General features: G+C 32.9%; 1 protein-coding gene across 5 annotated transcripts in view; it reads left to right on the top strand.

Moving 5' to 3' along the window:
• USP25 (ubiquitin specific peptidase 25) overlaps positions 1-20,032 on the top strand; it is a 126,687-nt gene extending 106,655 nt beyond the window's left edge. For 4 of the 5 annotated variants that reach the window (XM_025872728.2, XM_073891814.1, XM_025872736.2 and 1 more), the window contains 6 exons: positions 7,809-7,987; positions 10,080-10,158; positions 13,484-13,563; positions 17,513-17,636; positions 18,907-19,102; positions 19,423-20,032. In XM_025872728.2, coding sequence (XP_025728513.1) covers positions 7,809-7,987; positions 10,080-10,158; positions 13,484-13,563; positions 17,513-17,636; positions 18,907-19,102; positions 19,423-19,595 — 831 coding nt within the window. In that variant the 3' untranslated portion in view covers positions 19,596-20,032. Of the gene's footprint in view, positions 1-7,808; positions 7,988-10,079; positions 10,159-13,483; positions 13,564-17,512; positions 17,637-18,906; positions 19,103-19,422 lie in introns of those variants that run through there. The other variant, XR_003208538.2, reaches the window with a different exon arrangement.
• The last annotated feature ends 6,491 nt before the right edge of the window (positions 20,033-26,523 follow it).

Below are 26,523 nucleotides of genomic sequence, written 5' to 3'. Positions count from 1 at the left end.
GAGTTCCTAGATGGAAGGTCATGCTGCTTGTCTCAAGGGCTTGTCAATGAGTGGGCTGTCAGTTGTAAGGAAATTTAATTTTTTTTTCTTTTGTCTTTGTTCTCCACATCATCTAATACCAGATCTTTACAATATTTTAGTTACAGTATTACTGGTTTTACATTTTTGAAAGATGAAAGCATTGTTAACGTTTTGTCTTTTTATTTTGATTTACCAAAAACTTCAAGTTGTTTTCACTTAGCGCCCTTTTTAGTGTTTTTTTTTCCCCTAAAAAAACAAGAAGGCTTTATTGAGGTATAGTTCACTACAATAAGCTGTATGCTCCCATTCTTGACCTTAAAAATCTAAAATTTTCCCTTAATATTCTATATTCTGCCCTCATCCAACTCAGTCTTCAAAAAGCTGCTTATTTTCACTATTTCTTTAATTCTGTAGTACAAAAAAAGGCCTTGTGCATAGGAGCCTTATATTAATAAAACACTTTTGAACTTGTTAGAATCAGAGTGACCAGCCATCTTGGTGTGCCCAGGACTGAGGGGTTTTCTGGAATACAGGATTTTAAGTGCTAAATAAACTGGTCCCAGGATGAGTTGATCACCCTAATAAGTTAAGAAAGGTTGAAAAACTGCTGTTATTGAAAAAACAAAAAAACAAAACAACTTTGTTAACCTTATTTCCAGGTGGTCTGCATTTTCTTTTCTTTAAAATACACATGAATGTATGTCTTCTAAAGTTTTTATCTATTTCTCGTGGGAAAATTATCTGTCATTTATAGTGACATTGTCATTTTTTTTCAAGTTGGATATCTTTATGTTGAATTGGGAATTTCATGTTTTTTAGATTAATACCTGCATATATTGTAAAGAGCCAGCTAATTATATACACTACAAACAACAGTACACCCAACCCCCACCCCTGCTGTGGTAACAGCTTCCAGTTATTTTATCTAATCCTTTTGGCATGAATTCCTTATCTTTAAGTAAACACAGAATGCTTGAGTTTTTGTGGTTCTTAGTTTACCACATTTCCTGTTGAATTCCTTGCTAGGGGATGTAAACAAGGAGCTCTCCTTCTCCTTTCCCTGCCCCCCCCCATAGTTTCCACCCTTCCATCTGTCTGCACACACACACACACACACACACACACAGGTGTAAAATTTTGTCATTTGGATTAAATCAGAATTCTCAGTTTGTATTTCTATTTCTATGTATGCTACCCAGGATTGAGCTGAGTCATAAACATTACTTTGATATTCTCCCCCCTCCAGGTTGCATTTTTCTTGGAGTTGTTTTACTTTTTAGTTTGCTTAGTTTTCTATATGTATTACTGATGTGCTTCTAAACTCTCTGCAAGTTGTTTAAATCTCCTCATATTCTGTTGTCAGTTTTATCTTCTTGGGGAAATTTCTTCTGGAATAGATTCCTTCTGGAATAGACATCTTCTTTAAGTCTATTCCAGAGCTTTGTAACCTGCTTCAGTCTGCATTGATTTTCTTTTACCCCCAGTGTATAATTAATATCTTGGGATCTTTATTCACCATTACCTGGGGATGCCCTTTGCATCTTGTCTTTTATGTATTTTCCATATTTCATGTATTTCTCTTTCTCAGTTTACCCTCCGATTTTGAGGCAGCAGCATATCTCTGAAGTTTATGTCCATGTGTATTTACTTTCACCTATCTGTAATTGAGGGATATATATACACACATGCATACATATATACACACACACACACACACACACACACACACACACACACACACCATACACACACATACATATGTTCTTATGTAAATATTATCAATCGTTTATAATTAATGTGTAGTTTTGGTATAGGTAAATGATTTGCATTTGGAAAATTCTAGCTGATAATATATAGTTTTAGAAAATTTGTCATGTAAATAACAAATAATATGTAAACAATGCAATCATTCAGTAATATATAGGTGTCTAAATTAAAACTAATAATGCAGTCTGCCACTGACCTGTGTAACCACTGTTATCACTGTGTAACCTTTCTTATTTTTTCCTTTTGTTTATACAATCATACAGGGAATTTTTTTTCATTTTTAATTTTACTATTCATATTACTTTGTAACTTATATCACTCAGAAATATATTGTGGGCATTCTTAAAGTGAAGGCATTTAGTATTCATTTATTATGTATTACTCTCTTTATGGATCTATGTCCTGTTTTTTCCCAGTCTGCCATTTCTGTTTGAGTTAGTTTATGATACCTTTTTTTCATAAAGAAGTTTATAAAAACACTGTGCTTTCAAATCTTTCTGCTCCTTTCTGGATTCTGAAGTTTCATTGCTATACAAAAAGTCGTCTTTGACCCAAGGTATTGTAAATTTTCTGCAGTAGTTTCTTAAAGCACTTTTCTTAGTAAATTTTTATTTTTATGAATTCATATGTACACACTACTCAGCATTTTATTTGGGTTTTCTACATTCTCTATTATTAAAAATGTATTTTTCTTTTTTGTGCTATCTTCATCAGGTTTGATTTTATGCTTACGTTAGCTTTAGTAAGTGAAAGCTTTTCTGTTTTTCTTATACTCTGGTATAGTTTACATAGGAATTATCTATTCCATAAGAGTAAATTAGAACTTGTAAAACCATAATGAGCCTAGCCCCTTTTTTGGTTGTAGATTTTTTGATAATTTTTTTTTTGTTCCTTCTGCAGTGATTGCCCTATTTAAACATGTTCTGTTTTCTTGGCCATTGATTCTAATCATTATCTCAACAGTCAGTATTAATTCACAAAATATATACATAACACAGTAACTAACATATGATAGCTGCTTCTGTCTTACTGTTTGCTTAAATTAGATATAGTATATTCTTAATTTTTATTTTTAATATTTTATTATACATAATTATATATAATTATAGTATACTATGGTAATGTAGACATATCTATATATCTTCTGTTGCATTACCAAAAATGTCTTTATTGGATTTATTTTATATTAGCTTTTTGGTTATGAGATTTTCAACTCTGCCTATTTCTAAAAATGGACTTCCATATGTATTATGATTAGATCAGTTTTTAAAATGTTACATGTGTTTGCTACTGGTAAACCATGTGATGAAATGTTGGTTTTTACTGATAAGAAGATAAATTGGAGAATGAAACTTATATCTGAGTAAGTGGACTTGCTAAGGTTTAACCTCTTTTTTAGGAAGAGTCACCAGCTCAATCACAGATACAATAAATGTATAAAATAGATTTGTTTTTATTAATTGAGTCACTTACCCCTGCTTCTTCTACCAGGTTATTGGTAGGGTAGGTAGTGGGACAGCTAATTAATTTTGTTTATATTGTATTCAGTTACCTTATTGGGCTCTTTTGTTTTCTAATAATTTTTTAGTTGATTCTTGTAATTATTTCAGTACATTGGCTCCCAATAATTGTCTCATAATTGGGATAATTTCCATTAGACTTTTTATTTCATTTCTGTTTTTATTATGTTAACCAGATTTTTCAGAATATAGTTAAATATGAAAATAATTTTAGTAATAAGCTCCTTTGCTTACTTTCTGATATTAATGGATTTGTCTCTAGTGTTTTATTTTCAAGTATGATGTATAGCATTGTTTTTTTTAAATAGATTTTCCTTTACAAATTTAAAAACACTTTCTCAAATTCATAGTTAAAAGAGTTTCTTCAAAACTGGTGTTGGAATTTAGAAATATTCTTTTTTTTTTTTAAAGATTTTATTTATTTATTTGAGAGAGAGAGAATGAAAGATAGCACGAGAGGGAAGAGGGTCAGAGGGAGACGCAGACTCCCTGCTGAGCAGGGAGCCCGATGCGGGACTCGATCCCGGGACTCCAGGATCATGACCTGAGCCGAAGGCAGTCGCTTAACCAACTGAGCCACCCAGGCGCCCGGAATTTAGAAATATTCTAATGTATCTGTTTGAGATGTGAACAGATTTCTTTGTAATCCTTAATCCTTAGAATGTAAAGATTTTAACATTGACCCTCCTTTTTTAAACATTGTAAACATTGTCTGTTTTTATATATTCTTTTTGTACACAATATAGTTTATCAAAAATGGATGAAGTTAACATCTGTGTTCATAGATAAATTGATCTCCAGTTTCCTTTGTTATATTTGTCAATATTTTATATTCAGATTATACTGGCCTTGTGTAATCATTAAGGAGACTTTTCCCTTTTCTCAGGCTTTGGAGTAGTGTAGATAGAGAAATCATTTGATCCTTGAAGATTTGACGTAACAGCACAGTTCTAAAACAATATTGGCCTGATTCCTTTATCGGGTACAGATCTTGGGCAACCTTTTCAGTTCTTCTGTAGCTTTACTGGGTCTCTTCAAGAACTTGGTAGTTTTTCTACCTTTTAAACCAATTCAGGTAATTTATATTCTCCTAGATGATCATCTGTTTAATTAAAAATATGTAGTTTATTGGCATAAGGTTATATGTATTATTTTTTTAAAACAAATTTTAAAGCTTTTTGTTTGTTTGTTTTAGTATTTTCGGTATTGTCACCTTACATGTGGTGGAGAGTGTTTTCCCATACTTTGGTTTTCCATTAGCTTTTTGGAAAGAAAAGCTTTTGACTTTTTTATCTAATTGCCACATTATTTTATTTCTTCTACCTTTAGTTTATTTTCTCTCCTCTCTTCTCCCACCCCACCCCACCCCACCCCACCCGACCCCCTCCCCCTCTGCTTCTTGAACTGTACTTTTTCTATACTGGTTAAATTGGAATTTTCCTTTGACTACCAGTCTGGCTGTGTCCTATAGGTTTTGATATCTTATGATTCCAGTATTAATATAATTTTGATTCCTTTGGCCCAAGAATAATTTAAGACAGTATTATTTTAATTCCTAAGAGCTTAGTTTGGGAGTTGTCTTTATTTTTAATTCCTGTATGTATTGCATTGTGATCAAATCATATAGCCTATATGATTACAATCCTCTGGAATTTGAAGTAGATGTTCTTCCATCTTTTGGTATACTGTCAGTTTTTAAAAAATAGTCTATAAACATTTAATTTATGAGCACACTCACACATAGATACACACTCTCTGTGAAGTCAGCTAACCTTATTTCAGAGATAAGAGCATTAAGACTTGGAGAACTTTGTGCCTTGTTTTATATCACAATTAATAAATGGTATACCTAGCTTTCTGAATCTCGGTCTGATTTTCCCTTAGATTTTTCTGCCTTCAGAATATATGGTATGTTTATATATTTGGTATCTTCTGATGTATGTATACAGTTATAGCAGAATAAAGTGTAAAAATTATACATTTAGAGTATGATTTTATAATATGATTTAGAAAGGTAAAGTCTAGGTGTAGTAGTCATTTGGATCTTTGCAACTGAAGATTTCAAAAGAGAAAGAAAACTAGACTTATTGAATGGGTCATCTATAGATAGATGAAGAACAAACAAGAAAGGGCATCATGCGTTTAGAGAAGAAGAAGAAGAAGAAACAAGGGCTCATGTGCATCTGTGGGAAGACAAGCCTGACCTAAGTGGAAGGAAGTCTTTGTTGAAGAGTCATAGGAAATAAGACTGAATAGATAACTTTGGGCCTGATTACCGGGACCATGTTAAAGGTCTGGTGAAAGAGACTTTTTAAAAATTAATTGCAAAGCAATTCTGTCACCTAATGACAGTATTCCATTTCATCTTGTAAATGTTTGATGGTTTCATTGCAGTATCTGTGGTAGTTAACCTAAATAATTACATTCATAGGCAGCCAAAGTATGGAAAGGACAAGAATAATTCTAGGGCAGGATTCTGAGGAAGTAGTCTGAATCAAATTTGACAACTCAGCAGTGTTAACTTTACTCATAATGATAAATAGTGAAGAACTCTGCTAAATATACTGGCATGGAACATCTGTTGAAATTTTGAAGGAATAGATATGATTGCAGTATATTTAAACATCAGAAAACTTTTTTAGAAATAAGTTCATAAATAAAAATAATTGATAATTATAAAAAATAATTTGTGCTGGTAAAAAGTGGTTTTTTTTGTGTTTGAAAAATTACTTGTAGAAATTTAAAATGTGCCTTTTTACCTTTACTGGTTTAAATATCTATAGATTTTAACTTTGGCATTTACTTGTGTAAATTGGGAGAAGCTTAAATAGAACAAAATTAAGAGATAAACATAATTTTAGAATAAAAGAGGGAATATGTATTCTAGCTTGCTAATAGAAATCTATTTGCTCTTTACGAAAAATATAGTGTCTCTATTTTGAATGTAGGTAAAATATATGTAACCATTTTAGTGTTATAATTCCTTATCTCTAAACCTATAATACTACTTTAAGAGACTCAATACGAATTTATTTTATTTTGGCCATACTAATTTTGGCCAAAAACATGATATCTGAAATACTTAAATATTCAAAAGAACTTGGAATAGTTTGACAGTCATTGTCTGAAGACTATAATAAGGAAGGACAGTTACTGTTTTTGTTTTATATTTATTCTCAAATTCAGTATAGTTTCTTTATTAAATGAATATGTACCCCCTTTTTTTTCAAATTGGGAAAATGAGAAGATTTTATAGTTCTAATCTAAGCCTATGTGTGCTAGTTAGGTTTGCATTGAAGTGAGCCTTAATAATCCTACATGTCAAAATATAGTTTTCCTGGCTATTTTTAACCACAGCATGTATAACAAAAAAAAAATTATTTTAGCTATAAAGTAATAATTCCGTTTATAATGCTAAGTTATATAGAAAGGACTTATTAGCCTTCCCTTTAATCATATATAAGAATGTATAACTAGAATGTTTCACTTAATGTTTGTCAGTTACATTTTCTCCCTTCTATAAAATATAGCATAGTATCTGGATGGTCAAGAATTGCTTAAGAAAGGCATACTTAAAAAAAACAAACAAAAACAACTAGAAAATTGATTTTTTTTGTAACTTATTTTGCATGTGGCCCCATAATGTTTTACAGTTAATAAAGCTAGGATTTAGATATAAGTCCAATATAAATGAATATTGTAAAAAGTATTATTTTTAATTATACAGGTTTCTTGTATACAGCAGTATTTGATATATAACCCTACATTTATTTCTGTATTCGCCAGTATCTTCCAAATGGTTTGCTCATGTGTAGAAACATGTCAGTATTATTTCCTGTTATAAATTCTGAGTTCTGTTTATAAAAAAAAGGAATTTCAAGCATAAGGTGATAATAGTGATAATATTCATTAATTATTACACAAATAAATTTCAAATATTTTTGAAGCAACAAAGAATTCAGTCTGCAGTAACTAGAGTCTCAGGGCTTACTTTTTCATTCTTTATTTTTAGACTCTTCAGCTAAAAGGTAATTATAGTGGTATTATTATACATATAAGAACCAGCCATTTTCTTTCAGATATGGGCATTCCAGGAAGCTGTATTTCAACCCTAAAATTTGGGGATATTCAAGATATACATGAAACTGATTCTGGAAAGCATAGGAGAAGGGATATTGAGTATCACAGTCATAGGACGCTTCTGAGTAGACTGACCAGACTCTGATAGTGCACTTAGGTGTATTGTTTAGTTTAATACTTCTCTATATGAAAACAAAAAAACATTATTACAGTGAAGGGATAAGGAAGTACACATATGGTCAGTGTTAGAAAGTTCTTTTTAAACTGTAGAACATGGGACAGTATTTTTAGATGTACTACCTTCTTTGTAATACTTTAAAAGAAAAAAGCATTTTTGAACACAAGAATAATTAAAGCTGTAATATTGAAGGATTTTAATTATTACAATTAACCAAAATTGGCATTTGTTACATTTTCTAGGCAATTAAGTTGGAGTATTCAAGATTGGTTAAATTGGCCCAAGAAGATACCCCACCAGAAACAGATTATCGTTTACATCATGTAGTGGTCTATTTTATCCAGAACCAAGCACCAAAGAAAATCATTGAGAAAACATTGCTAGAACAATTTGGAGATAGAAACTTGAGTTTTGATGAAAGGTAATTTAAAATGTGAAATATTGAACTCATATGCTCAAATTATCTTTTTTTAAAGATAGCTTTCTATGCAGTTTTTTAATACTTATTTTATACCTACACAAAGACCTGTTTCAGTAAATACAGCACAAAACTTGACTTCACTTAATTTGAACAGTTGCTTTGTACTTTCTTTGGAGTTTATGGTCATGACCTTTAAAAGTTTGAGTTGAAAATAATTTAGTTTGTTTTAGTATATTTTAATTATTGACTAAGGTACTGAGCTAAGCAACAAAGATTTACGGAAGAATATAATCATTGCCCTTTGGGGACTCAATATTTTAGAGAAATAAAGAATTTCTCAATCTCTGCAGTATGTATATTTGAGTCAGATTGTTCTTTATTGTGGGGGGGGCTATCCTATAACTTGTAGGATATTTAGCAGTGTTCCTGTCCTCTGCCTGCTAAATGATGGTAGCACCTCCCACAAGTGATGACATACAAAATATGTGTTTGAGAATCACTAAAGAAAAGTATTTAAATGTATACACAAATAAAATAATGCCCTCTGATATCAAGAGAAGCCTTAAAATGGTTAAATTACAGTTCACCTTTGAACAATGTGGAGATCAGGGGAGTGACTCTCTGTGCAGTCAAAAATCTGCACATAAAGTGTATAATTTTTGACTCCCCCAGAACTTAACTGCTAATAATCTACCGTTGACTGGAAGCCTTACTGATAACATTAAACGGTTGATTAGCATATATTTTGTATGTTATATGTATTATATACTGTATTCTTACCACAAAGTAAGCTAAAGAAAGGAAAATGTTATTAAAATCATAAGAAAGAAAAAACACACAATACTGTAAAAAATTGGTTGTAAGTGCACCCTCAAAACCCATGTTATTTAAGGATCTACTATGTTTTGGTTTACCGAAAAATGTTTTCCCATAGAAATTTGTATAAAATCCCTAGAATTTTTTTTAACTAATATTAAGAAATTAAAATATAATTTAGTTAGAATGAATACTATTAAAAAAATTTAGGCCTTGGGTAAAGATCCAAGTACTGGACGTTATTTTAGAGTACAGAGACATTTATGTTACCTTGGAATTCATTGTAGTCCATTTTAATTCTGAAATGATTATCTTTTCATGAATATCTCAAAAATACTGAATTAAAAATATGTATAGCAGAGGAGAATATGTGGAAAACAAAGCATTCAGAATTAAATTCCTGCTTTACCATGTGTCTGCTATGAAATTTCAGATTAAGTGAAGTAATACAAGTAAATGGCTTGAACAGTATTTGATAGACAGTAAAGTGCTCAGTGAATGTTAGCTATTACTACTTTATTAGTAGTAGTAGGAGCATCACTTATTTTACATATAACCACCACAAAGAGCTCAGAAATATGACAGATTATAACCCTTATTATTTGGGTTGCTGGTACACTGTATTCCAGTGAATATATGCTATTGAATTTGGGGGAAATATTCATGGGGTAATCACGCTGACTTTTCACTCTTGCAATTTTTGTCCTGGGGACTGAAAATTGGTCAATTTGTTTTGATAGTCTAATTTCTCTTATACTTGAAAGAGTAAGATCCATGTGATAACTAAATATATTCTGCAGAGATTTCTTTAACAATGATTTTATGCATAAGAATGTCTCTTAACTACCTGAAATGATACGCGCTTTTTGAGTTCCTTTTTTGCTTTCTATGAATAGTGCCATTTGAAAGGGGAAAATGAGATTTAATGTTTCTTAAGCTTGCTTAATAGATATACATTATAAAAAAACACATTTCATTTTTTACTTGTGCAATATGTGTTGATAGAATGTAATTTAAAAGCCGTATGTAAATATAACATGGTAAATTTGAGTTAGAATTATTGATGCTGTCTTCTTTATCTACTTTGTAACTATCCAACATTGATCCAAAAAACATTTTCGATTAAGGTTATTTGGGGGTTGCTTCCTCAAAAAAGTATTGCTTAATGACTGGATTTTATTTTCATATGTGTTGGGTAGTTTAGTTTTGTGTCACATATTTTTCAGTTTTTATGAATTTTGCTTTTGATTTAGGAATGCATTTCTTTTATTTGAAGGTGTCACAACATAATGAAAGTTGCTCAAGCCAAACTTGAAATGATAAAACCTGAAGAAGTAAACTTGGAGGAATATGAGGTAATGGGCCCTTTGAGAGGTTGAACTATAGATGGAGGAATTCTGTAGTTCACTGATCATTTCAGCACAGCTGAGCACAAGAAAGAATAAGGCATAGAGAGGGTAAAGTAACCTGCCCAAAGTTTTCACAGCTAGCAGATTATTTCACAGCTAGCAGATTACAGCTTGGTTAACACAACCTTCATCCTTTTTTTTTTTTTAATTTAACAGAACCTGCATTCTTAAATGCTATTATGGTCACTGAAGCCATGCTGTATTTTTTCTTTGCCTCATCACATATTTTGGGGAGGAAGTTGCAAACTTGATTTTAATCATTGTATGCCATATACATTTGTCATTATTGGACAGTGTTGTACATATGAGAGAGAGCATGCGTGCACACTCATGCTCATGGTAATTTTTGTACACAAATTTCTCTTTGTGTTAACTTTGGCTTTAAAATTAATACTTTTTTTTTTTTAATTTACCAATTCAGACACCTAGTATTTCTTCAGACTTTTAAATTTAACTCTATACATTGTCTTTTTTTTTTTTTTTTTTTTTTTTTTTTTAGGTTTTATTTACTTATTTGTCAGAGAGAGAGAGAGAGAGAGCAAGTGAGCGGTCACACAAGCAGGGGGAGCGGCAGGCAGAGGGAGAAGCAGGCTCCCTGCTTAACAAGGAGCCCATTATGGTACTCCATCCCAGGACCCTGGGATCATGACCCAAGCTGAAGGCAGACACTTAACCATCTGAGCCCAGGCATCCCAACACATTGTCTTTTTTAATTTATAAATCTAGTCAATTTTAAGTTGATTTCATAGTGTCTTTGATTAATGTTTGGTCCCATTTACAAACTTAATTACTTTAGATTGATTCCCTTAAATAATTACTGTCATTCACCACATTAACATAAAGAAAAATACTCATTTTTGATGAAAACCCTTAGCTAACCTGGAATACAAGGTGCAACTACTTTAATCTGCTAAAGAGTGTCTCAAAAAACAACAAAACTAGCAAATGTATAGAATTGTGAGCATTGAAAGCTTTCCTTTGTAATCAGGAAAGACAGGGATGTCTGTAACCACTTCTATTCAAAATTGTACTGGAAATTCAAATGGGCAGCAAGGCAACAAAAATAAGCAAAAAGTAAAAGATTGGAAAAGAAGAAACAGTTATTATTTGGAGATTTTACATGTAGAAAATACAAACAAAATCTGAAGATAAATTAATTGGAAATAATAATAGAGTTTTGCAACATGCAGAACCTATGTCAAACACCAGTCTTATTCCATTAACCCAGCGGCAGATAATCAGAAAGTAAAAATTTAAAAAATGACATCATTTATAATAGCATCGAAAAGTGTGCAGTAACTAGAAATAAATTTAGCAAAAGTTGTGCATGACTTTAGGAGACATTAAAGAAGACCTGAATAAATGGATATTCATATTATGTTTGGACAACTTGGTATTGTAAAGATGCCATTTTGGGCTGCCTGGGTGGCTCAGTCGGTTAAGCATCTGACTTCGGCTCAGGTCATGGTCCCAGGGTCGAGCCCAGCATCACAATCCCTGCTCAGCAGGTAGTCTGCTGGTCCCTCTCCTTCTGGCCCTTCCCCTGCTCGTGCTCCCTCTCTCAAATAGATAAATGTTTAAAAAAAGAAAAAGATGCCATTTTACCCCAGAGTAGTTTATTGATTCTGTGCAGTCCCTGTCAAACTTCTAGCAAGTTGTGTGATGGAGCTTGATAAGCTGATTTCAAAGATTTTATGAGGGTGCCTGGTTGGCTCAGTCAGTATAGCGTGCAACTCTTGATCTCGGCGTCATGAATTTGAGCCCCATGTTGGGCATAGAGATTACTTAAATAGAACTTAAAAAAAAAAATTTATGAAATGCAAAATCTCATTCTAGCTCAGACATTCTTGAGGAACAAGGTAGGAAAGCTTATTCTACTAGAAATCAGGAGATACCATTCTTAACCATAATGCTTTATAATAATAATAGCATAAGGGTAGGTAATTTAGAACAATATAGCAGAATGAAAAATCTGAGAACATATGCACAAATAAATGTACACATATATGCCAGAGATGACAAGCAAGTGGGTTACTCGCTCTGTTTGTTCCTAAGATTCCAGTTACATGGGACTTGATTTTTAATTATGATTTGACTCTGCATTCTCTCCCCAGGGTTGCTTCATCTGATTGGATTCAACATATTTTTGTTCTGAACACTCCTCATATTCTAACTGCAGAGCCATTAAGTCTTAAACGTACTTCCATGACATGTGTTTGGATTCTGTGTGTCCTGCATATCTTTATCTTGCTCTGAGTCACAACTCAGCAAACGGCCCACAGACCAAATTCAGCCCACCACCAGTTTTTATAAAACAATTTTATTGGAACACAACTATTTGTTTACATATTGTGTATGAATGTTTTTACACTATAGTCACAGAGTTGAATAGTGAAAACAGAGACTACAAGACCTGCAAAGCCTAAAACACTTACTGGCTAGGTGTTTACAGAAAAAGCTTACTCACAACTTCTCAGGCAATTCTAATGACAGTAGAGTGGCCAATTTGAATACTTTCCCAGAAAAGCTAACTTTAATTATTTATTAAATCCTGTATTGAATTTAGTTAGTTTTTCTTGAAACAGGTTTTTTTTTTTTCAAATAAAGAGAAATCGTGATTTTGTTTTCTAGCTTAGAGGGTGTCAGTTCTGAATTGTTGAGTCCTATTACATGCCCAATAATTAGGTTTTTGGAGGGAGAGGCAGTTGAAATGTGACATGCTTCTATTCTTCTCACCATATCTCAGATGAGTAAACTACTCAGCTACCATATTTAAAATAAAATTAGCATAAATGTCCAAAATTAAAAGGTTAAATAAATTTATTATAACATTTTTCTTTTAGTTCCTTAACGTTCTTCATCAAATAATAGTCTTCAGTATTGATTCTGTTAGAGTAGTAACTTCATTTACCTCCTACATCCAATGTGCTGTACATCTATAATAATATTTTAATAATACACCTTTATACCGAAGAATTTTTGAGAGACAGAAAACACGGTAGATTATCTTGCCTTTGTATTTCTGTTACAGTCAATCATTATTTAATTCCTCATTAATTTCTAATAATTTCTACATTTATTATTATACTAATAAAGTAATCTTGTGTATCAAAAATGAAAGTCTTGACTTAGGTCTAGTTTATCTTAATTTTGAATTCTTTGGTTCTATTAATTTGAATAGTTGTCGGAACAGTGCTTTACTTTATGAACAGTTTTCATTGTGGTTTTAATATCCTACTCTGCATTCTTTTAAAATTTTTTTTACCTACAGGAGTGGCATAAGGACTATAGGAGATTCAGGGAAACAACCATGTATCTCATAATTGGGCTAGAAAATTTTCAAAAAGAAAGGTAAGGCAGAGTGGTCAAATATTATTTTTTGTACTTAATTCTATTCGGATATGACCTCATCTATAGAAAATATTTTATTCACAATATATATTTTTGATAAACTTTTAATTTTATAAGTTTTAGATTTACAGAGAAATTGTATAGTTAGTATAGAAAGTTCTCTATACTAACTCTCTATATATCCTATATATATATATACATACATACCCCATATATTTTCTGTTTTCAATTAAATCTGTAAGGTTGGCATTAGTTAGTCTTTGTTTTTATCAGCTCTCAAATACTACAGGTGAAGTTTAGGATGGAATAGGATTAGATTGAAGCCTAGAAGTTTGCTGGGGACCAAAGAAACTGGTACCCCAACACGGAATTCTTTGTATTCCGAACATTTGCCTTCAGTCTCCAGCCATTTTCATATTCTGAGTCTAAACTTGACTTCAGTCTGAGATAGTGTTTCTAATCTCTTTGTCCAAAGTTCCAGTTACTATAAAAAATAACACTGTAAAGAATTGATCACTTGTCTTCTAAGAATTGTGACTGCAAACACATTTTAGATCATTTTTCATTTAAATTACAGATGGTTTTAAAGGAATCGCTACTTATTAACTATAATATTATTTACTTTTAAATGTTATTGAGAAAAGATGGTTATTGATTTATTTACTTACATTATTCATTTGTTTACATTTACATGTTATCCACATATTTGTTAATTCATATTCTTTAACATGAATGTATTTGACTAATGATTTTTTTTAGAAAGTGCTATATTTTAAATATTCTCTAATAGTGCATTCAAGTAAAAGGGTTATTGAATTCCCTCTTTTCTTTCTTTTCTTGTTTTGTATGAAGTATAGGAAACCTCCGCTGAGATGTTAATGCAATTTTGTTTTTAAATGACAACGCAGGCTATTACTTCTAGAGCTGTGCTGGCCATCCTGGTTGCCACCAGCCACATGTGACAATTTAAATTTAAGAATTTTAAAACTAAAAATTCAGTTTCTCAGTCATACTAGCCGCATTTTGAATGTTTAATAGCCGCCTGTGGCTGGTGGCTCCAGTATTGGCTAGCACAGACACAACACTCCTGCAGAAGGTTCTGTCGGATCGCGCTGCTCTGTTTATGGGACAGTGCACAGTCCCATCCCTTTTACACTTAACCAAAGTTTTAGAAGTTAACCAGAATTAAAAAATAATGTTAATACTTGAATATACATTATTAAAGCCCTAGTTCTTGTGTAATTTATTTATTTTAATTTAAATTGTGTTAACATACAGTGCAATATTGGTTTCTGGAGTAGAATTCAGTGATTCATCACTTACATACAACACCTGCTGCTCATCACAGATACTGTGTAATTTATAAGATAATTCACTTTGGTCACTGTAATAGAAAAGTATTTTGATTAGTAGCTCCATTTTATGAGTTATTTCGGTCAGAGTTTTATTTCTTTAATAGGAATATTCAGGTTCACTTTAGGATATCTTAAGATTAATATTTCTGAGAAAAATAGTAATGTGATCTTATAATTGAACAGAGTATCTAAGATCAATCAGGCATTTCCATTTTATAGATAAAGAAACTGTGTTTACTTACACATATCTCCAGAGAGATGCAATAACTTTTTCAAGGTCACACAATTAACTAGGGAGAAAAAGTGAAATAGAGATCTTTATTCTTGTAAAATTTAATGAAATCAGGTAAGTACAAGAAGTATTTATTTTTCTCAACGAGAATTAAAAAGATGAAAACTGTCACTTTCTTGCTCTCTGCATTTACTTCTATATTAGCTTTTCTTAGTTAACATTTGTTAAAGGACTTTGAGATATAACTTGGAAGTATGTTTTAATTTCATAATTTGCTTATTCTCAAATATATACTTACTCAGAAAGTGAATATTCTGGTGTAGCAAATGTTACTGAATTGGAAAGGTCAACTAGAAAATTAGTAATGGTGACAAATAATATTTATAGAATATCATAAAAAGAAATGTTAATTTTACACTTTAAATATAGCAATTACCACAGCTAACAGGTTAGAAAATATTACCAGAAGTTCTGTCCAACTTTTTTTTTAAATAAAAACATACGGGTCGACTGGGTGGCTCAATCGTTAAGCGTCTGCCTTCGGCTCAGGTCATGATCCCAGGGTCCTGGGATCGAGCCCCGCATCGCTTCTCCCTCTCCCCCTCCCCCTGCTTGTGTTCCCTCTCTTGCTGGGTCTCTCTCTGTCAAATAAATAAATAAAATCTTAAAATAAAATAAAAACATAGCACTTGAAAGCCTTGAATGGAATATTGATTGATAGTCCGTTGTCAAGTCTGAGAGTAGTGAAGTGAAATCATGTTTTTAGGAACCATAATTTTACAATAGTATAAATGAGGATAAAGAATCTACAAGCTACATGGTCTTGTTTTATCCTAAAATAAGAATGTGGTACCTGGACTGCTAAGTCTTACTCTTGATTTGTTTGAAGATACGTTTGTAGGCACTTCAGAGGTTGTTGATAAAATATGGAAATTGTGTACTTCAGTAAAAAATTGGAACAGGGTCATGGTTTCAGAGCTATAGAGAGGTGACTCAGGTCTTGAAGGCCAGATATGAATGTCAATCAGGGAGACTTTTGAATAGGAAACTTAATGGCTATAAAAGAAAAGGTAGATGTGCCAGCAGACTACCTCAGTTTAGTGGTGTAAAACATTTAATATTATTATCACTCCCTTCTTTTTTTCTTTCATAAGTAAAACAGGTCTCTAGCTGAGGTTATGTTTATATTATTTCAAAAATAAAATTCCATATTCGTAAGTTTTCTCAAAAACAAATTCCTGGGAGAAGCCTTTTCAAAAAACTATATGAAATAACTTATTTTTTATGAAATAGTTCAGGTGTGTAATTTGAGTTGTCATTAATTTCAGTTCTACATTTAATATTGAAGTAGAGAATTGATTTATATTTGAGCACATGGAATTGAATAATAAAACAGTAAAACTCCGTGTAACCTAGAATTTTAAAAGTGTTTCTTTATAATAGTTCACCTTTTAGGGTGTTACATTTTTCTGAATTAATCCATAAGAAGGTATGTTACGATTAGGAAAACTCACAAAGGAGATAGCTTATATTGTTCATATTTCAGTTATACAAATATATAGCTGTATTTATTTCCTGCAGCATATTAAGAGAGGATAATTATTTTAGAGGCAAATAGAATACTCAAACATTTTTACCCTCCTCCCTTTTTAAAGCCTTGTTTGAACTTCATAACCTCTAGGCTTACATTAGTGTAACATATTAATACTACTTATAACAAATATAAGAGACCTAACTGCCAGCTTTTATGTTAGTATGCACTGTTTTTGTTTGTATCCCACTAGAGTTTTCAGATTTAGAAGGATTCTTTTCCCTTTCTACCTGGGTCTCCTTTGGATATTCTCCCCTCTACCAGTTACATTTTTCTCAATGATAAGCACTGTGCCTACACATAGAAAAAACCTGAATGGTCACTGAATGAAACAAATGATGTTTGTGATAAAGAAACAGAGTAACCTGATCCTTCCTTCAAACAAAAATGACATGTTGTTGTTAAAAAAGATTCTGGGCTTTCCTATCAGTCTTAATTTTGACTCTAAATGGAAGACATGAGGTAAACAATTACCAAAGAGGACTGGAACTATCTAAATTCAGCAATTATGGGCTTTTCCTTCCCAGTCTTTTCTTAATTCCTAGTTCCATTTTTTTGTTGTTGTTTTTATGACATAACTGTATAACTGGTTTCATATATGGCTATTGCTAAAAAGATGTCCTCAGGCTTATAGTACATCAGATGATATTTTTTTGGTAATGTTCTGAAAAATCAAAACATAAATGTATACTTAAAGTATTTTATAATTGTAGTTGACTTTTTTTTTAACAAAGATGAAATACTAATACTATGTTTCTTTTAATTTTTAAGTTATATAGATTCCTTGCTGTTCCTTATCTGTGCTTATCAGAATAACAAGGAACTCTTGTCCAAAGGCCCAAACAGAGGACATGATGAAGAATTGATATCACATTATAGAAGAGAATGTTTACTAGTAAGTTGAATATACATGGGTCATGTTTGCTTTATCATTTTGTCTTATATTGAACACATTTTCCAGACTCATGTGTAAGTGATTGACTATAAATTCTGATGGGGAAAGCGTCATGATGATGTCTGTAATCTGGGTTTAATCCCTGAAGATGTGAGAGTGCACTCCATTCTTTATTATCCCTTCCTCTTTATTGGTCCTAAATATTGCAGGTGATAAACCAGAAATGTTCTTAAAATAGGATCAAAATAATTACATTTTTATACTTAAAATTTTTTCATCATTCTACCATTCCCTTTTTTGGTGAGAGAAGAGGTGCTGCATAGAGCATGAGGAATTATTATTATTATTCCAGAAAAATAATAGAATTTTTGAGTTTTTATATATAGTATATTTGGTATACATAATGTCAAAAGATTCATTATAATACAGTATCCTTTTTTCTCACCTAGTCATTGGTAGTTTTTATTCCTCAATATTTTTACTGTTCATGTGTAGAAATACTACTATTGTTACATAAACTTTAAAAAATGTTTTTTAGCAATTTTTTTGCACTAGATTACTTTCTAGATGTCTGGAGTACTTTGTTATTATTTCTCTAGTTAGCTAATATGTATAAAATCACAAATTTCATCTTTATACATTTTTCTGATTGAATTTCATTCTTAACTATTAACATCACTCTGTTACATATTTTGAACACCTAAGTTGTGATTTTTTTCCTATACAGAATACACACACATGCACAAAAGTATTCAAGAATGTATGATTTTTGAACCTATATAAGTTACATGGTTTAAGTGTACTTTAAACAACTTTAAGTAGGTGTACTGGTAAAATGTTTTCTTTCAGTAGAACTACATAGTATAAGCTAATGTAGTCTTTAGTATGTCTTTAAAATTTTCAAATGAGAATATTAGGAGGTTGTGATCTTACTATTTTTCTCTCAGCTGCTTTTATTGCATTTGAGTGTATTTTTAAAACTCGAAGTGTTAGTGGTTTGTATCCATGGAGGATAGTTCTTAATTTGGCCAGTTTCAAAAGCTTTTTGTTTTTTGTTATTGTATGTATGCATACAATGTTTTGTATGTTTGCATAGCTTTTTGTAAGAGACTTCATGCTAGAATAGATTGAGATTGTTTTTCCCGATTACAGTTTGTTCTAATATTGTTTGTAAACATACTTATTATGTTGTTTTTGGTATTAACACAAGTATTTTTATTTAATTAAAGAAAAGAAACAAAACTCTCTTTCTTTTCCTCATTTCATTAAGAAATTAAATGAGCAAGCAGCAGAACTGTTTGAATCTGGAGAGGATCGAGAAGTAAACAATGGTCTGATTATCATGAATGAGTTTATTGTCCCATTTTTGCCCTTGTTATTGGTGGATGAAATGGAAGAGAAAGATATACTTGCTGTGGAAGACATGAGAAATCGATGGTGTTCCTATCTTGGACAAGAAATGGAATGTAAGTTTAACCACTGCTAGTGGGCACTTCAGTTGTTGGGATTAAGCGCAGTTAGAATTAGATGTTATTCATTTTTATCATTTTTTATATTCTGTAATATTTTTACATTCACATCACTTTTTTTCCTTATTTACAAACCAAGTTGTGCACATTGCCTTGCCATTTATATTTTACCTCTCCACCAAATGGTAATTATTTTACTTTGAAATGAAACATCAATTGACCAATCTAAATTAATAAATCATGTTAAATTTAAATTAATTTAAATTTAAATAAATCCCTCTCTGTCTTTAGCTACATCTAATTGTTTCTGTTTACAGCAAATCTCCAAGAGAAGCTGACAGATTTTCTGCCAAAACTGCTCGATTGTTCTACTGAGATTAAAGGTTTCCATGAGCCACCGGAGTTACCTTCGTATTCCACACATGAACTCTGTGAGCGGTTTGCCCGAATCATGTTGTCCCTCAGTCGAACTCCTGCTGATGGAAGATAAACTGCACACACTTTCCTTAAACACACTGTATAAACTTTTTTTAGTTCTTAACCCTTGCCTTCCTGTCACAGGGTTTGCTTGTTGCTGCTATAGTTTTTAACTTTTTTATTTTAATAACTGCAAAAGACAAAATGACTATACAGACTTTACCCAGACTGCAAACAATAAAGCTGAGAATCGCATGGCGCTCAGACTTTGTTTTAACCAGAACTGATGTATAATTACAAATCTGATTGATTTCATTATGGCAAAACCATGCTTTTGCCACCTTCCTGTTACAGTATTACGTTTGCTTTTATCTTTTCTTTATCTACAGCTTTCCATTCAGTCTGGATCCTTCCATGACTACAGCCATTTAAGTGTTCAGCACTGTGTACGATCCATAATACTTGGTAGCTTGTAAATGAAATTAAAGAATAAAGTTTTATTTATGGCTACCTATGTGTTTGTAAGCAGGTATATTGTATATTAGTGTATCATTTTAGTTATATATAAGTGAATTTTGTCTGGGGATTGTGTAAGATCAGATGAATAGATGAATAGATTAATACGAACTTTTAATTTTTCTCTGTTAGCACATTGGAAATTTACTAAGTATTTGACACTTAAATATATCTATATTTTTGACTAAGTTGTTAAACTCAGTATGGCACCTAAACCTGTTTTGAATTCAAATCAGGTTTTCACTGAAGTGAGCGGCTGATATTTAAGTCAACCACACTGAAACTTAACTTTTTCTTAGATTAACCTTTTATTTTTTTATATATTTACAAATAATATAGCAAGGTGATTATTTCAAGAGATACCAGAAAAAAGTACTTGAATAAGGGCTATTTAATAGTGAAACTTATAAAAAATCTGTATATGTATACACACACACACACACACACATTCATAATGGAGGACAATGTTTTGCATTATATAATCATTCTATTTTTGTAAATTGTATACCACTTTAATTGAAAATGTTCTCTACTAATCAATGCTGTGAAATGAAGTTGATATTGTTGAACTAGAAATTATATCTTTCCCTGCTTTTATTTTCCTCCTTTTCAAAAAGAAAAAGCTGTAGAATATTTTGTAGATGGAACTGCTGTTTAAGATTAATGAAGTCATATTGTGAATGAAAATCAATGCTTTAAAGGTAATCATGTTACCAATAACCTATTTTTGAATTTATAAAAATTTCTTTATAAATGATACTTTGTTAGCATAGTAAAATATATCATTATACTCTGTGTATGTTTGTTATGGCGTCACCAAAACTTAGAACGCTCTATAAGTGCCTCTCATAAAAGATCCGGGACAGAGGAGGAAGAAGAAAATATTAAGCCATTATATAATGTTCCCTATCAAGGTATCAATGCACTATTGAGGTATTAATGACAAGGAATTGGTACTGTTTCTTTTTTAAGGTTAGATTTTGCACATTGGAGCTACCAAAATGTGTTTTGGTTTAGATTTTAAATTCTCTACTGAGCAGTAGTAGTATTTTACATTGGTTTTCAGGTCTTGTCCAAAGTTTTAAAACTCCATATGTATCATCAAAGCATTTGTAAAGTATCTTCAGTATTACATGATATTCTACCATAATGGTAAAGTTGGTTGTGTTTATGTATATAATTTACCACTGAGACACAAGTGCTCAAACACCATATGGAAATTACTCCCTTTACAAGACACATCCAGGGAATCATGTGGCTCGTGCTGAAGGTAAGTATTATTATTGTATTTCACTTTCTGCTTAAAAGCCAGTTGATTCATTCCTATTAATGAACCTGAGTACTTATTTCAAAAAGTGACCTTTTTGAAGACCTGGGGAAACAACTTGTTTTTATATCAATAAGTTTCAATCTGGTCTAAACTTAGAACCACGGTACTAGATAAAACAGTAGCATTTTATGCACCTTAAATTGATGCTGTTTAACTTCCATTTACTTCTGATCCCTTGTTTGTTGGAAGCTCTTCAGTATTTCCTTCAGTTGCAATTTCAAGGAAGTAACTACAAATTTGTTTTCTTAGTTTTAGATTTATTGAGACTAAGGTGGATTTTCTCCTCCTATACCTAATTCTCCAGAGTTCAGTGTCTTTGTTTATTATTCAGAGTTGTTGACTTCTGCCTCTGAATCCTACTGCCATCCCCCAAAAGTACAGTCACTCAGATGCTTGCGGGCAGTGAGTAGGGATACCCTTGTGTAATCATTTTTTTTTAATTTATTGTACATCATTAAGCAGATTTAAATATCATTTGTTGTGCCCATGATAACTTCATCCAAAGTATGTATATCACTCTCAGGGCTGCCATAACAAAGTACTACAAACTCGGTGAGGGGCTTATGGAACAAATTAATTTTCTCAGAGTTCTGGAGGCTAGAAGTGTAATGTGTGGGCAGGTGTAGTTTCTCCTGAGGCCTCTCCCTTGGCTTACAGACAGCAGCTTTCTTGCTGTGTCCTCACGTGGACACCAGTCATATTGGGTGAGGACCCCACCCTTAGGACCTCATTCAGTCTTTTTTAAAAGCCCTATCTCCAAATACAGTTACATTGGGGGCAGCGGCTTCAACATAAGATTTCTGGGCTGGGTAACAATTCAGTCCACAGTGTGTGACAGCCTAGTTTATGTACCTCCTTTCCAGACACAAAAGTATGATAGTCTCTTCCCTTTAGCCTCAGGATTACAATGCAAGTATCTATAGTTCTGCTGTTCTGTCTGCTCTGTTGTCTTCTTTTACTTTCACTGTATTCTAAAAACTAAGGTTATAGCAGACCAAATTAAGAATTGCTCACAATACATTCCCACGTAATCAGTATCAGTTCAGTGTGTTTTCACTGAACAGATCTTTACTGAATGAATGAAATAGTCTATGTTGATCTGCCCTTGTTTATGTGGGTTTTCTTTTTTTTTTTTTTTTCCATCAGTTCCACTTTGTACCATGGATCTGTTTCTATTTTGCTAGTGTTTTTATTTTTACCTACTCCACTTCCCTTTTCCATCCCCCTTCCACCCCCAGCCCGGAGGTAGCTATTGTTAACCACTGTGGCCACATGTTTTTTCCATGTTTGGGTAATGTTATGCAGTGTATACACAAAAGTGTTGGGTTTTGGTTGGCGGAGGGGGGGGGGGAGCAGAAAAGGAAAGGGTCATCTATTTTATGCATCCTTTCTTCTCATTCCTGTACTTTCTGGCCTTCAGTTCTTTTTCTAATGAGCTTTGATAGAAGTGACAGTAATCAAATAAAAACTATGACACTAATAATAAAAGTAAATGAGTCATGATTGAGGGAACTATATACACAGTTGAATACACACATGCATACACATTGGAATTTTGAGTATCATTCATTCTATGCACAGGTTTTCTCAGTGGCTATTTCAAACCACTACCATCCTCCACCTTCTATTCAGTGCCAGCTCTAGTAAAACAGGATGATTTTTCCTTTGCCTTACGAAGAAAATGGGACCATTGAGTATGATACCCTTCAACTTTAACCTCCATACCCATACATTTATAGTTGGTTAACCAAGATGTAATAAGGGATGGATATTACTGATAACCCACTGTTAACGAAGAAAATATAAAATCAGATGTAGTGTAAAATGAATTTATACCTTAAAAGTACATCCATTATTTGGGGCACATATTTGCTCTTCTGTAGAATTCAAAAAGCTTATTATTTGCCTTATACCAGCCCAAAGCCTGTAAAACATCCGTTTGTCCTTTAGCAAATGGTTCTCACTTTTTCAGTAATCTAGAGCTAGGCAAGTATTCCTAACCCCGGTTCTGCATCAAAATCACATGAGGAGTGTTCTTTAAAAACGGTGTATAAGTCCTATCTATTATGTGGATTCTTAAAAGACTTTTTAAAGTGAGAACTAGTTTGAAACCATTTGGTAGGTGTTTCTCCAACTTTAATTTTTCTAAGAATCAACTCTGCCCTTACCCTGAGAGACTAACTAAGCCTGGATAAAGCAGGGTGGAAAAATTTGCTTTTTGCATTCTTGTATGTCATACGAAAAGGCAAGGGATTTACATTTGCTGATGGCCCCCTCAGCTATAGAGCATGCCCATTTTAGTGTGTGCTCTAGCCAACCAAAGCTATGCTCAAATGCTTTTCAGTTCCAACTTACTGAACTTCCTTCTCTTTCCTGAGTGGTCAAGAGTGCAGGCTCTAGAACCAGACTGCCTCGTCTGCATCCTGGGTCAGCTGTTTACTTGACCAGCTATTACTCTTGGACTTTTCTGTGCCTTTTTGTATTTCTTCATCTATAAAATGGGACTGTAGTATAACCTACCTTATAGGACTCTTAAAAGTTTAAGTGGGTTTCTGTATATGAAATTCTTGGAAAATGTCTGCCACATAGTAAGTGTTCAAAAATTGTCAGCCTTTTATAATTTGTTGCTATTGTTTACTCCCAGAATCTGCCTTCCTGAGACAGACTTCCTTGGGCTACTCTCATTCCTACCTGCATTCCCTGTCATTTCTTTTTTTTCCCTACTCCTTAAATATGAGTGTCGAGGATCTGTACTTGGCTCCCTTCTAACTTCACCTTTTCTGGATGGTCGTGTCTACTAGTTTGTCGTCCTATACTGCCTGCGTGCTGATGGTTCACCATTCTGTGTCTCTAACTTCTAACCAAACCAACCTCATGCGTTTCAGACCCATATATGTTGCCAACGATCTGGTCAATATACAGACTTGGATATTTCATAGGCACTTCAGGCTTTGCACATCCACTGACTTCATCGCTTCTTCCCAAACATAATTCTCTTGTATTCCCTTGGTGAATGATACAATAATCCAGACATGGGGAATTATTCTCAATTCTACTTTTATTTCCCATTGATTACCAAGTATCAACAGGTCAAAATTGTTAGTACGTTGCTCATGCATTTCTTCGGTAGTACTGTTGATGAGATCTCTCATCTCTTAATTTGGACAATTAGATTTGTTCCTGAATGTCCCTCTGTCAGTTCTTTGTTTTAGTTGAAATACAGTTGACATAACTGGCCTCTTTGTCACTGATCTTGCCCCCATTGTCCATCTTCAACACTGTTGGCAGAACAATCTTTCAAAGAGGTTTTACATTTTTGTCTTCCATTGCTGGACAGAACTCCTTTAGAGAGAGAAATATCCTGGTTTTGTAACCTCAGCATCTGTTAAATTATCCGGCAACTTAATAGAAGTGTAGTCTCACAGGTTCTCTGGCCTTGTGGCCAACCATCTTTGACCTGCATTGATTGATATGATAATCACTAGCCACATGTGGCTATTTAAATTTAAACCAAATAAAGTTAAAATTACTTAGTCACACTAGCCGCATTCCAAATGCTCAATAGACGCATGAGATTCCTGCAACACATCGGATGACATATTTTAGAACATTTCCATTACCACAGAAAGTTCTATTGGACAGAGCTGCTGAAGACCCTTGGGGATACGGACATTTTCCTACACTGACAAGATGAGAACTTTCAGGCACCTTTAAAGTGCTAACCTGAGCAAACCAGTCTTTAGCATTTATGTCTTTTTATCTTGATCCTGCCATTAATCACATTAGTGTATCTGCTCTTTAGCTAGCACCTCTCGCAGCATGTGTCTTGTCAGGAGAGCCCACGGTAGGTATTTCAACAAAAGACATGTGATAGAGGCATAGAGGACAATCTGGATATCCTAACTGCAGGAGGTAGCCACTATTCCTAGGGGTGAGGAAACAAGGGGGAAAAGTTGGGGTTGCCAGAACCTTGGAGCTCCTAAACAGGAGTGCGCATGGACTTGGTGCATAAACTTCTGAGACGGTTCACCACCCATCTGCTCTTGCTACTTCTGAGGGATGCAGTGAAGATAGTTCTAGACTTTCTGAAAGTAGTTGAAGACTGGAATTAACTGACATTAGGTCAACACTGGTAGGATTGGCAAGCAAAGACAAAAGTGAATCTTGTTTTCCTCTTCCTACCTTCCACCTTCTCTGTAGTACTTTCTGGCAGAATCTAAACGGAATGCAGCAGTCAAGGGGGTCAGGAAAATGTAGTTTGTGGAGTCCCAGCCCCAGCATCACAGAGCAAAGGATAGAAGGGTGGAATTGGAGCTGAGAGACAATAGGTAACACATTAGTTTCCTTTTAAGAATTCCTTTTTACCTAAAGATGTTAATCCCTAAAATGCTAAATATTCAGGAATGTATTTGTAGACTATCTCTGGGACCTCAAGAGTAAATGCGCTAGTTCTAATTGAAATCTTGTTGCTCTTCTCTATCAAATGAAACCTTTTAATGATCCATTTGTGCTTTATTTTTAAAATCAGTAGCAGAAAGAATTCACTCCCAACCGTTCATTCACATATATATTTTTTCTTTTTTGTTCCTTTTTTTTTTTTTTTGCATGTGTGCCACATACCACACAATATATACCAGGTGTACATACATAAGACAAACTTGGTAAGACAAAAGTAATAATCCACCCAAATCCATCTACCCGAAGTTAAGACACTGTTCACATTTTTATGTTAATCCTTCTGCACATTTTCTATGTATGTGCACATGTGCACATGTACACACACACACTATAATTCAATGATTTTCATAAAAAATTTAAAAATATAAATGTAGACATTTTCAAGGAAGTGTGTATAGATCTGTCTCACTGCTCTACAGCATTTGATTATAAGGAAAACAAACTATAACTTGTTCATGGACATACAATGTAGGCTGCTACTTATGTCTGTGTGCATACTAATATTATTTTCACGCCTTTTGTCTTTCCAGTAAATTTCTTGTATAATTTCTGAGTTACTGAGTATCCATGTTTAAAATTTTGAGCTAAATTGTCAAACGGACCTTCACCAAAACTATCTGATTATACTGCCACCACTAGAGCATGGGAGTCTGTTTCCACAGGTTCAACAAAGAATATTGACAGTTTTTAGTAACAA

Source organism: Callorhinus ursinus, unplaced genomic scaffold, assembly GCF_003265705.2.
Source record: "Callorhinus ursinus isolate GAN/ISIS: 27379988/994484 unplaced genomic scaffold, GSC_fseal_2.0 scaffold1, whole genome shotgun sequence".
Taxonomy (NCBI): Eukaryota; Metazoa; Chordata; class Mammalia; order Carnivora; family Otariidae; genus Callorhinus; species Callorhinus ursinus.
Note: the sequence above shows the minus strand (reverse complement) of the source record. Positions and strands in the feature narration are given on the sequence as shown.